Source organism: Mirounga angustirostris, unplaced genomic scaffold (assembly GCF_029215605.1).
Source record: "Mirounga angustirostris isolate CCGP_5_RB_7025 unplaced genomic scaffold, mMirAng1.0.hap1 SCAF_10, whole genome shotgun sequence".
NCBI lineage: Eukaryota > Metazoa > Chordata > Mammalia > Carnivora > Phocidae > Mirounga > Mirounga angustirostris.
Genome location: NW_026991718.1, coordinates 103,548,445 through 103,562,229, shown reverse-complemented (window position 1 = coordinate 103,562,229; position 13,785 = coordinate 103,548,445). Strand labels below are relative to the sequence as shown.

The 13,785-nt window shown below is 41.0% G+C and overlaps 1 protein-coding gene across 1 annotated transcript in view; it reads right to left on the bottom strand.

The window, feature by feature from the left end:
• Positions 1–13,785, bottom strand: part of PAK5 (p21 (RAC1) activated kinase 5) — a 296,814-nt gene that overhangs the window by 100,624 nt on the left and 182,405 nt on the right. The window contains exon 3 of the mRNA XM_045885402.1: positions 1,719–1,931. Within this exon, the coding sequence (XP_045741358.1) occupies positions 1,719–1,922 (204 nt within the window). The 5' untranslated portion in view covers positions 1,923–1,931. The remainder of the gene's footprint in view (positions 1–1,718; positions 1,932–13,785) is intronic.

Sequence of the window (13,785 nt, the reverse complement as noted above, 5' to 3'; positions counted from 1 at the left end):
ATGTCCTGGCCCTTTAGCTCAGATGTTACACTAAGACTCTGTCTCCTTCTAGAATGTTCCTCATCAAATGATAACCGCATTCAATAATTATTTTTCACTTGGGCATTTTTCCCTCACTGTGAAGATCAATGACAGAGAATTTTTCTGGGCACAATGCACATTCTAATGTCTGAGTTTTATAAAAACTTGGGATATGAGAAAAAACAAAAATAAATAAAAAGCAAATTCTTTCTAATTTCAACTTCTCATTAGATATGGCCCACCCTATTATTTAGTCATTAGTGAAGCAATAGCCTTCTCTTAGGGAGAAAATCCCATTCGATAAAAGGATACTGCCTACTATCAACCAGTAGAGTTAGTTAATTGGTCAGTTTCTATTAAATATCAATACCTGCTTTAGATGGGAGATTCCTTTTTGTCCCTAAAGATGTGTCTTCTCAAATATCCATCTATTGAGTATTTTACATTTTAGCTGGCCTGAAAAGTTTCAGAATCTTACCAGAAAATCAAATTCACAAAATGCATGATTAGAAGACTCTATATTTATCTTTGGTTTGAATAGACCTACCTGTTTCAATACCAGAATAGAAAACAGAACGAAACAATACCACAATAGAATGACCAATACTATGCATGAATGATGGAATCACAATTTTAATTTACTCAGCTCTCGTGATATAAGAATTTCCAGTAACTTATCAGCTAGGCTTCTTTATTTGCATCCTCTAAAAATGCAACCACTTCTGTTTTGCCTAAATACTTAAACACAATGTATTCAATATTCATGTTTACACAGAAGAAGGTATTCATAGCTCAGTGTCTGCTAATATGATGAGCAAGAGACATAGAATAGAATCTAATCTATTAGATAACAGGATGATAAACTTCAATGATATTTAACTCTCATAGGCAGCTTTTGGGCAATTGCTTGGTGGTCTACAGAATTCTTATCATTCTTTTTATTGATGCATAAGGAAACAGCAATGACTGGATTTTCTCTGTAGTCACTTGACATATCTGAAATTTATTGGGACTAATTTCTGCTTTAATGCAATTATTTTCATGAACATCCCTTGCCAAAAATCTACTAGCCATTTCTTCAAGGTAAATTACAACCTATAGGACTCAAGTGACTCATTTTTATTTGAAATAGCTAGACCATGAAGACAAATATGAATGTATTACATATTTAAACATGATTATATATAAAACATGCACATATATGTGGATATGTATGTATATGCATGTGTGTGTATATACGTACATATGAATCATTATTGTTAAAATCTGTTAGTACTAAGTTTTCTATACAAGTTTAAACATTCTGAGGGCAAATGTAAAACACCTAAAGGTTGCCTATTTATTCTGAGGTTACTGTCAACATTTACCAGAGGGAGCAAATAATATTTTTTGGTATGAAGACTAGCAAACACCATTTTAAAGTAGAAATAAGATTTTTCTGTTTTGTGATTGCATTTTATGTGTTTGATTAAAAAAAAAAATCTCACATCTGAAAGCTGAGGTTCCTTTTTATGTGCTGCAATTTACAATAAGTGTGGTACATTATAATCATTGAAGAATAAGTGCAGATCATCAGTGGATATTTAAAAACATGTGCATGATTTAGGCATTTTTCTAGCTTGCCTGTAAGGATGGTGCACCGCATCAAATGAGAACACGCGTCTCGAGCCAACTTAAAGACAGAATCCCCGCCATACCTTCATGGGCGCCAGCTGGATGGGTGTGATGCAGGAAGGATCTACCATGGGCTTGGGCCTGTTGGCAGTGTCGGCTAACAGGCTGTGCCACTGCTGGGGGAGGCCTGTAAACTTCTGTTCTTGTGGATCAAACCCAGTGTGCACCCTGTGTTCAAAGTTGGAGGGACCAGATATTTCAATCTTTTTCTTTTTCTTTCCAAACATGATGCAAACCTGGGAAATGCAAACAGAAAAGACAGAACCTGTTTAGATCTCGCCAGCAGAAGACGATAGGAAAATGATTCAGTCGCAGGGCTAGCTTTTCAATTATTCCTCTCTGTCTCAGCTGCAAAAGATGAAAGTTGGATTTTCAGGGTGTGTAGAGCAGGTATTTCATTCTTAATCTGTTTTCTCCTTGCCCTTGCCATGTGGAATATAGTCCCTACCCCAATGATTTTAGATTTGGCCATGTGACTGCTGTGTGGTCCAGGGCGGTGGGTTTTGAAGGCACTGTGTGTTTTCACTCTCCTCTCTGTGCTTCTGCCACCTGGCAGGAAGATCTGTCTTGTGGGTGATACTCCCTCAGCCTGGATCCTGGAAGGAGAGATGCATGAAGCAGACCCAAATCCAACCTCCAGTCTAGATCCATGTGCAGCTGAGCCCCAGGTGTCTCAGGAGTAAGAAAGCAATGTTTCTAATTAAGCCACTAAGATTCCGGCCTTGTTATGTGGTATTAGCAAAGCAAAAGCTGACGAGCACACAGGGAGAAGCATCTCAAAGTTTGGTATGCACTTAAAATCTAAAAACCTTTGGACAAATAGGGGTATCTTTGAAAAAATGGGGTTAATAATCACATTCACCATATGCAATTCTTATGAGGATTAAACAAGCAAACATTTGTAAAACACAAAGTAAGTGCTGCAAATATTAAATAGATCTCTGAACAAATATACAAGAAACTTGAGTGGCACTGCCTGCAGAGGAGGGGAGAAGGGAGACTGGGGGACAAGGCAGGGAGGAAGACTACTTTTCACTGTATATTATATTTCTTTTTAATATTTTATTTATTTATTTGACAGAGAGAGAGGGAACACAAGCAGGGAGGGTGGGAGAGGGAGAAGCAGGCTTCCCGCCGAGCAGGGAGCCCGATGCGGGGCTCGATCCCAGGACCCTGGGATCATGACCTGAGCCCAAAGCAGATGCTTAACTGACTGAGCCACCCAGGCGCCCTGTATATTGTATTTGGAACACTGTACAATGTATTTTGCCTGTTTGAAACAACATAGCTTACCCAACTGAAACATATCCTGTGACCAGGATACTTCCAGGATACCTGCAAAATAGTCACTTTGTGCTTTATGGTATTGAAAAAGCATAAGACATCCTGGGTTTGAATCCCAGGCTGATTCACCTATTCACTATGATCTTGGGTTAATTGCTTTTCCAACTCTCAATTTATTGTGAATAGGACAATCATGATCATTTGGGGAATCCTGAAAACACAGCGGCAGGCACTATAAAAGGTGATGGTTTGGCTTCAATGTTGCTTTGTTAGGGAAGCCTTATCTCAGCCCTTAGGCTTAAATAGGTGGGTTATACACATGTACAGCTCCGTGTACATATTCTTCACAGCATGTATCCACTTGCTGTCAATTAATTAGGTGTAATGGTGTGCCCGGTGTCTGTTTTCCCTACTAGAATAGAAGATACACCAGAGAAAAGATACTGTTGGCTTGTTCACTACCACATGCCAGTGCCCGGCATATAGAAGGGCTCAAGAAATACATGCCGATGGACTAAAATCATAAGCACGGTACATTTATTCATTGACTAGCACCTGGGATAAGAGCTCCACAGATGTTAACATCTTCCCTTGCTCTCCCCCTCCTCCTGACCCTCTCTCTCCCTTGCCTTCATCTTCCATTAAAATTTGTTTCTTCTTTTAACCAGTTATCCCTGCTTGGCAAACGGCATCTTCCTGCTGCCTTCAAGTTTTCTCATGGTCCTATTCCATCCTCTGCTGATGCCTACTAGTCTGTTGAGCTGCCAAAACAAAATACTCGGGACTGGGTGGTTTATAAACAACAGACGGTTCATTCTCACAGTTCTGGAGTCTGGAAGTCCAAGATCAAGGCTCTGGCAGATTTAGTTTCTGGTGAGAACCTACTTCCTTGATGGCTGTCTTTTTGCTGGTACCTCCCATGTTGGAAGGGAAAAGGGAGCTCTCACTGGCCTCTTCCAATAATGACACTAATTCTGTTCATGAGATTCCACCCTCATGAGCTGGTCATCTCCCGAAGGCCCGACTTCCTAATGCTAACACCTTGAAGATCAGGAGTTCAATATATGGGTTTTGGAGGGACACTTTTAGACCACAGCACTGGATGGATATGTATTCTTTTGACAGAGATCAGATTCCTCACAGCTTGAACTCCCCCAGACTCTACAAAACCCATTTCCCTATCCATCCTGGTTGTTACTTCAGACTAATTTGGAAAACACATAAAGTGATAGAGAAAAATCAATGAAAGATAATAAGGGCTCAAAACACCTTGATGTGTTGTCTCTTTTGGAGAGCATAACAATTTAAAAAAACTCTTTAAGTACCTTACTAAAGTGGATTAATAAATATAAGTCAGCTGATTTTAAATATTTGAGAACACCCAAGCCAAAATGTAAAGAACTAAAGGAATCCAGCTGTGGTAGACAATCCCAGGAATGGCCTCCCCTGTTTCATGCCTCTCAGTGTCCATGCCCCTGGGTCGGTCTCTTCCACATGACGCTGGGCCTGGAGTTGTAATTTGCTGTGGCCAATGGGACAAAAGAAACTATGACACAAGCATGAAATGATCTTGTACTTTGGGGTTTGCCCACTTGCTGCTCTTGGAACCAGCAGCCAGCTTGAGAACAAGGCCAGGCCATCCTGCTGGAGGATGACACACTTTGGTCCAGCTACCCATCAGCCCAACCATCAGCCCTGGTAGCAGAGCCACGTAGCTGACCATCAGCTATCCACGAGGTGAGCCCAGTCAAAACCAGCAGAAGAACCATGCAGCTGAGCTAGGCCCAAAGTGCTGACCTACAGAATCAGGACACACTAAATAGTTGTTGCGTTAAGCCATTACATAGTAGAGTACATTTCGGCACAGAAAATGCTAATAGCGAAGACTTGCTTATCATCCCATACCTTGTATCTTCAGATGCCCATCATTTTTCTCTTTCTACTTTATCTGCTTCAGAGTCTCAAGTAATAATGTCCAATCTGGGTAACTACATTAGCTGTTATACAATTCCATTAACTCAGAGGAATCTTGATTGTGATGCTACTCTGGTTGGATGAGGGCCTGCAAGGTTTTCAGTGGCCAGGATATTATGCCAAATAAGTGAGTCTACATACTATCTCTAGGTGTTATTTAGTGAAAATGAAAATAATTTGAAAATATAATTTGGTTATGTGTTGGCTGAGTCCACTTGATGTTTTAATAAACTTTATGACCATTTTTTTAAAAACAAGGCAGCAATTATTTTACAAAAATCACATGAGATGAGGTTTGGTTTTCTGGTGGTTTTTTTTTTTTTTTTTTTTTTCATGAATTCATACATGAAAAGGCACTGAAAATGCTAGGTCAAATATTTTTAGAACCAGAATAGAAATGTTTTACTATTCCCTTCCTGACTGTGAATGTCCCAGTGGTTGCCATGCCATTCAAATGAGAATGTAAAAAAGAAAATCTCAATGAACGAATACTGTTCTTATTCTAAAATAAGACAGTTGTGGTGAGGAAACCTGTGGCTGAATGAATTTTCCTACACTGTATCCTGTGATAATATACAACTGTAATTTAAATGGTTATAAATACAGGGCTACATATCTAGTAAGTTTGAGTTAAAGAGTTAAAGAGGAAGAAACTAGAAAGGAAAATTAAAAAGTTCTACATTTTCAAGCAAAGTTCCTGTGAAGCTCACACTTAACTAAATGTAGAGAGAGAATCTCCATGGTGTATGGTGATATTTTGTTAGCGATGAGCAATCTCACACTCAGGCGAAAGAGTCCTGATGCTTTTTACAGCACTAAGCAGAGAGATACATGGTAGGAGGCCCTCCTAAAATCCAAGCTCTGCTTGGTAAATGGTCTCTTCTCTCTGATATGTCCATGCTTAGTCTGTATGTGGCATAGTGCTCAAGGCTCATTGTGTCCGCTCGTACTTAAAACTCACAATAACACTATGTTGGCAGTGGGGGAGGGAAAGGGATGTTTCAAGACCACTGTTTGATTTGCTAGAACTCACAGCAACTTAGAATACACTCGCACTCCAGCTGTGATTTATTACAGTGAATGTATGCAAAGCATAATCAGCAAAGGGAAAAGGCACATGGACGAAGTCTGGAGGAAATCATGCGTAAGCTTCCAGGGGTCCTCTCCCAGTGGACTCACACAGGACGGGATTAATTCCTCTAGCAATGAATTGTGACAATACATGAAAAATGCTATCTCCCAGGGAAGCTTGTTATAGACTCAGAGCCTGAGGATTTTATTCAGTATTAGTCATACAGGCACCCTTTGCTTGGCCCATGCCAAAATTTTAGACTCCAGAAGAAAAGCAGGGGTTCAGCATAAACAATGTTTGCATGAACAGTTTAGTCACAGTGAACCATTCTTATCAGGAAGAGGTGGGAACCCTGATAAATTCCAAGCTCCCAGATGCCACCCAAGGGCCAACCTTGCAAACTGGCTTTTCTAAGACATACTCAGGCCTGCTATGTTAACTCTTCTCTGCACAGGAGGTGTTATTATCATATCTCCATGGAGGAAATAGCAGCTCAGAAGTTAAAAAATGGCAAAACTCGAGACTCAGAACCTCAAAACACATGCCTTTTAATCACTAGACAATGCAACGCTGCCCTGCACTAGTCCCAGACATCCCCTCCCCTGAACTTCTTAGGAAACTTGTGCCCCTAGAGATATGCCTGGGTGGGGATTGTGAGCTCGAATAAGGGAACTATGAAATTCTGGAAATTTGGGGATCCTATTAGGTCTCTCTAGAAAGACCCTTTTTCCTGACTGAGCAGAACTCTGTCACTGAGCAAGGGTCAAAGGGCTGCTGGGAGATAGGACATCCCCTCTATAGAAAAAAAAAGACCCTTGCTGCCCAGCATCCATGTAAAGTAAGGGCATAGAATACCACACCCTGCTCCCAAGTTCCAGCAGACCTACTTCCAGAACACTTTGGTAGTTATCATTCAGCATAGAAAAGTTTGCTACAGGTTTTTATTTTTTTAAAAGATTTATTTATTTGGGGGGTGGAGGGAGAGAGCAGGCACCCCTCTGAGCATGGAGCCCGATGCAGGGCTGAATCTCACAACCCTAAAATCATGACCTGAGCCGAAATCAGGAGTCAGACGCTTAACTGACTGAGCCACCCAGGCGCCCCGCTACAGGTTGTTAAATCAGGCATTTCAAGACTTTATATCTGCTATTTCCTAATTACTTTGTTTCACTATTAAACACACATGTGAGCACCCCCCTGCTAGTCTGACTATATATTAACCAAAGTGTGTTCCTGAAACACCAGTTCTCTGAAAGGTGAAAGATGTGGAGGATGGAGGGTGGTTCCTTAATTAAGTACATTTGGGAAACAATGGGTTATATACGTTTCCTTTGTAGGATTTCTTCTCTGCTACTGTGTAGTTACATTCCTAGAGGAAGAGAGTAAACAGACCCCAGAATCCCTGTTTCTGAAAGTTTCTGGCAAAATTCAGAGCAAACCGCACTGCTTTGATGGACAGTTTTGGTCACCATGTGTTCTTGTATGGAAGCTGTGTCATGGAAGACACTGAAGGAAATCCAAATTCTCAGACTCCAACGCAACGCTCTGCCAGCTTCCCTGTCATCTCAGCCCGCGAGCTGCTTTCAGCAACATGGCAGCTCTCGGGCCCACCTCGGTGCTGCCTGAAGCACGTACCTAGCCTCAAAGCTCTCGTATGTGGCATCTCCACATTCGGCTTCATGAGCTGGGATCATGAGCAGAGATTCAGGGGACTGGCAACTGAGAGGGGCACCTGGGATCCTTGGTGTCAGGCTGCCTGGTGTGGTGGCATAGGACCTCACTGGGGACCAGAAAATGCTACTTAAAGTAGACTTAATGTAGGACTAGTTGTGCCAGATGCTGTCCTGTCTGTGTAAACTCACGTATTCTCTCCTCATGGTAATTTATGTCGTAAGGGCTATTATTATTCTTGCCATACAGTTAAGGAAACCGAGTCTCAGCGAGGTTAAGGAGTGCCCAAGTTCACCCAGGTAGGAAGATGCTAAAACGGGATGCAAGCCCAAGCAGTCCACATGCTGAGAACAGGCTGACCCACACTGCTCGCTGTCTTGAATACCAGAGCGGTCCCCACTTCCACTACATGGCATGCCCTGTGACCCTGGCCACCTGGGATAGAGTCCTCCTCTCTAAATGCAGATACTCCAGATTTCCTGAGCTTCTGGACTAGTTAGAATTACTAAATAAGAAGGCAATGGAAGAAGCCTTTTGAAAAGCATCAGTACTGGCAACAGTAGGTAACACAAAATGAGTATTTCCTGGAATCAGACATTGTCTAGGCTAAGTAGAATAGTCATTCTCTTATATTCTGACAATTCTGTGAGGTGTTACTTTTATTTCACAAGTGCAGGAACTGAAACTTTGTGAGGTTAAATCATGGGGTTACCCTTGGTACCACGGTTAGCAAGTGGCAGGAATGGAGAGAAATCCAAGCCTACCTAATTTTAAGACTTGGCTCTTAAGGGCCATGTTTGACTGTCTGGTTGCAAAGTCCTATTCCATTATCAATATGCAATTACTCTCACTTCAAGTGAATTTTAGGCAAAACCAATAACTGTGTATGTGGAACTAGCCTGGGGTGCATAGGCAGGCTGGGTGACTCTCCCAAACCCTGTGTGACATCACAAAGTAGCAGGGAATTTGGAGATAAACAACATGTCACCTTGCAAGATATAGTAAGCCTTTTACAAAATAAATGATTATTTATAAAGAAGCCATTATAAAAAGAGGAGAAAGACAACAAGAAACTTTGGGAAAACCCAAAACTGGAATGGGGAAAAAAGATAATCATAATATAAGTCTTGGCTCATCAGTAAGCAATGACAAAAATCACAAAATTTTAGGACCATTTACATATATAACCAAAAATAGCTGAAAAAATATTGGGAAAATAAGGGAGGTAGGCAGATTATGTAATAAAGAAAAATTCTACCTACATAGCAGAAAATACAAGGATGGAGTTGCCTAAAATTGCTCTAGTGGCATACAAGTATCTTTGTCTATATATAAAAAACTGAGGGGCGCCTGGCTGGCTCAGTCAGTAGAGCATGCAACTGGATCTCGGGGTTGTGAGTTCAAACCCCACACTGGGGGTAGAGATTACTTAAAAATAAAATCTTAAAAAAGAAAAACTGAAAGAAAAAAAAAAGGCCCAAACTGAAGAAATGTCATGGAGGCTTCTGGTAAGCAGAACTTGGAGATATCATGGCAGTCATTAGAGTTCTTGTGCTTTTTGTAAACCACATGTGGTATATTTCAATCCTAAAATATCTTTGAACCAACAGACCACACACACTTGTCAAAATTAACATGTATCCAAATATACTCAAGTAAAATGTTAAAAATCCATCCTTCGGGCTAATGTTCAGAAAAAGAGATTGATCTACATGGGTAAAAATTTTACGCAAATATACTCAAGTAAATATACTCAAGTAAAATGTTAAAATATACTCAAGTAAAATGTTAAAAATCCATCCTTCAGGCTAATGTTCAGAAAAAGAGATTGATCTACATGGGTAACAGAGTAAACAGGGGGCTCCCAACCATCATTTTGAAATATGGAGACTAGTCACTCACGAATGACTGAAGAAGTTGCTGGCTCTTGAAAAATACACAGATGACAGCTTGGGTTTCCAAATGGCACCAGTGTACTCAGATGCTCATCTTGCCTGAGAAGTGGCAGTTCATACAGAAGGAGTATTTGTTAAGGTGTTTGAATCACAGTTGATTTCTAATCCTGGGCTCTTTTACCCTTGTTTCTATTGTTCTACATTACTTGCTAAGCTTTTTGAGTACCGGAAAAGCCTACTTAATTTTGTGGTGGCCATGTTCACCGAAAGTGGCACGCAGCTCGGGAAAGAAGTATCTCCTCTAGGGCGCCTGGGTGGCTCAGTTGTTTAAGCGACTGCCTTCGGCTCAGGTCATGATCCTGGAGTCCCGGGATCAAGTCCCACATCAGGCTCCCTGCTCGGTGGGGAGTCTACTTCTCCCTCTGACTCTCCCCCTCTCATGCTATCACTATCTCTCTCAATAAATAAATAAATATCTATAAAAAAAAAAGAAGTATCTCCTCTGATTTTTGAACTGCACACTTACATGGTGAGCAGATGGAGAAATGCAAAGAAACCACATCTGACATAAACTGGTATCCCCCATTTCTTGCCTCTCTAGGAGGACTCCTAGCTCATATTGCCTGCAGTTCATGGCATATGCATTGTATTGGTCAGGGTTCTTCCAAGAAACAGAACAGGATTTACACAGATGTATAGAAGAGATTTATTATAGAAATTGGCTTATGTGGTTACGCTGGCCAAAATGTCCCATGGTCTGCTGTCTACAAGCTGCAGAAAGCTAGTGGTGTCATTCCTTCTGAGTCAATAGGTCTCAGAACCAGGGGCTCATATGATGTAAGTCCCAGTCTGAATCTGAATACATAAGAACCCGTAGCGCCAATGTCCAAGGGCAGAAGACTGGATGTCTCAGCTCAAGTAGGGAGGCAGGGAATTCACACTCTTCCTTTGCCTTTTTGTTCTGTTTGGGTCCTCAAGGAAATGGATGGTGCCCATCCACCTTGGGGAGGGTCATCTGATATATTCACTTTGCCAGTTCAAATGCTAATGTCTTCCAGAAACAGCCTCAGACACACACACACACACCCCCAGAAATACTTTACCAGCAATCTGGGCATCCCTTCCTCCAGTCAAGTTGTCACATAATATTAAATATCACAAGCATGTGGGCAAGAATTTATAAAAACATTCTTGTTTAGGTGGGAAATGAAGTGACCTTGCAGGTAGGTTTAAAAACTCTACCTGACTCAAGCATGCTTACTGGCCCCGAAAATCGCCACTAACACTTGATTCTCCTTAATCTTTTTAGAGCAAAAAGTCAGTTTCAGGGCCATGAATTCCATTTTCAACTTTGTTGCTCAAAGTTTAACTAGTTATATATATATGCCTTGTAACTTTATTTTATTTTTTTATAACTTCTACCATTCTTTATTAATTTGTAGAGCTTGAATACTCAGTAAGAATAGTGGTATACTGATGGGAGGCATCTGTAGTTTCCAAAACATTGGCATGCTCATAGAGGTTTTTGAAAGGACTTTGGGCCACAGGATACAAATTCACAAGCTATTGCTTTTCTAGTGTATTCAAAATTATTAAAGATACTTGAGACACATGATACCATGTGGATAAACCTTGAAGACATTATGCTAATGAAATAAGCCAGATACAAAAGGACAAATATTGTAGGATTCCACTTATATAAAGTACCTAAAGTAGTTAAATCCACGGGGACAAAAAGTAGAATGGTGGTTGCCAGGGGCTGGGAGGACTTACTGTAAAATGGTATACAGTTTCAGTTTGGGCAAATGAAAAGGTTCTGAAGATGGAGGGAGGGGATGGTTGCCCAAGAATGTGCATGGACTTAATGCCACTGAACTGTATACTTAAAAATGGCTAAAATGGTGAATTTTATGTTCCATATATTTTATAACAAAATAAAATAAAATAAAAAATATAAAAAATAATAGATAATAGTATGAATATGTTCCAGAAGCTTTGACTTGCATGGGTAAGTAGTTAGCAGAGAAGGGCCGCGGTGAAGAGGGGATGGGGTAGGGACAAGATAAGCAGAGTGGGAGCCAATCTATTAGATAATCTTCTGTTCACATCTCCCCTCACCTTCAAAATGGTATTGGTCTAGCCTCTGGCATTGACATCTACTTGGAGGTACGCTTGCAAGCCCTATAGCTGAGGTGAGGAGTCAATGTAATTACTGGACTATTAAGATTTTGAGCTAGACAGACAGCTGGATACTTAAAGACCACAGAATTAAATATAGCACCTTTAATGTACATCTCAAAAGTGATTCTTTCCTCGCTGACTCTCTCATGAAGAGGTTTCTCTTTTCTTAGCCTCAATGCTATTTTGAAAAACTTGGTAAATGTAATAATGGGTACTTAAGGACTTCAGAAATGCCTAGCCGTGTTTCGATAATTTAGGTTTAATGACTAGCCTGTCATTGGTAGAAGAAAGATGGCTGTTCAAGAAACCATACTGCAGAGGGCTTGGTACCAACCCTACCATCCCCCTGTTGAGATGCCATTGCTCAGACACATATCTGTCATAGCCTCAGGGTCTGGCTTTTAGTCATGCTGCTTTTAGGTAAAATGTAACATGGATCACACATTTGTGATTCAGGGGAAGATATAAAAAACTTGGGATGGGGTCAATCTAAAAATAAAGTTATTCTCTCAAAGTATTATTGCATCAAAAAAGATATAAAGGCTATGCTCTCCCTTCCTCAGAGTCTTTTATTGTGGTGTCTCCTGGACATCACCCATGGGACAGTCACTGTTTTCCAGCAGGTCCTTCTCCCTCCAGAAAAACTAGAGCATGTTGGGTTGGTAAAAAGATGCTTCTTGTATCTGGTCCCCATTTCTATGACACAGACGCTTGTGATCCAGTGGCTCCATGCTTCAGAGCCTGCATTTCTGACCTCAGCCCTAATCCAATGGCATCTGCCTTCTCAACAGCTAGATCCCCTTTCTTGTCTTGGAGATCTGACTCTGGATTCCAATTTCTATCCTTTGCATTTGAACTCAGCCTCCATACCAGACTCCTCGCTTCTTATTTGTCCTTCTCTACTATAGGACTTTCTTAGGCACGTCCTACTGATTTGAGTTGTTTGAATTTTACCCATTTGCTGGCTCCTTCTCATCTAAGCTTCCTGATTCCATCCTGACTCTGGACTCTGTGGCTGCGGTTAGATTTATCGCATCCACGCACCCAACTCCACACTGTCTGGACCTTCAACGTTGCGAGGCCACTCTGGTCCAATCCAGCTCTCCATCCTGGCATCCATCTCATTTTTCTGCCACCCAACATATGGGACTAACAAAAGGAGTCCTTTGAGGAAAACATATTTAAATTCCAATCATTTTTACACTGTCTAGAGTGATAACATAATGTTAAAACAGTAGCAAGAAGACTATAATAGTTCATAGAATAGTATCAGCAAAGCAGACATTCAAAAATTGCAGAAAAATATGTAAATGTTATGGTCAAAAGCTACTTTTTCACCATGGTTTTATCTCATACCACAAGTTTACTTCCTCTTTATGCTGATGACCTCAAACATGGAGACACAGCCCATGCTCTTCTCCTAAGTTCCTGATTTATGCATCCAAATCCCCTCTTGGATTTTTCCCACTCTTGACATCTCCAAAACTTAAGTCACAAACCTCCTATTTGTTGAACTGGTTCCTTCTCTAGATAACGCAATCCTAGTATACAGCACCACATTGTATCAAATTGTTGAAGCTAATTCCGGGAACCTACTTTGACTTCCCCTTCTCTATCATCCTCCAAATCCAATCATGACCAATTCCTGCTCACTCTGCTCCCCAGATGTCCAATACATCTGTACATCTCTCTAAATTCTCACTGCATTAGTTTTCTAGTGCTGTTACCAACTACCACATGCTTAGCAGCTTAGATAACCCAAATTCATTATCTTACAATTCTTGATGTCAAAATGTCTAAAGTAAGTCCCAGTGGGTGAAAGTCAAGGCATCAGCAGAGCTGTATCCCTTTCTGGAGGCTCTAAGGAAGACTCCATTTCCTTGCCTTTTCCAGCTTCCAGAGGTCACCTGCATTCCTCAGCTCTTGAACCCTTCCCCCATATTCAAAGCCAGCAGTATTGCATCTCTCTCTGACTAGTCTTTCCTCTACCTAACTCTCCTCTTCTGCCCTGTT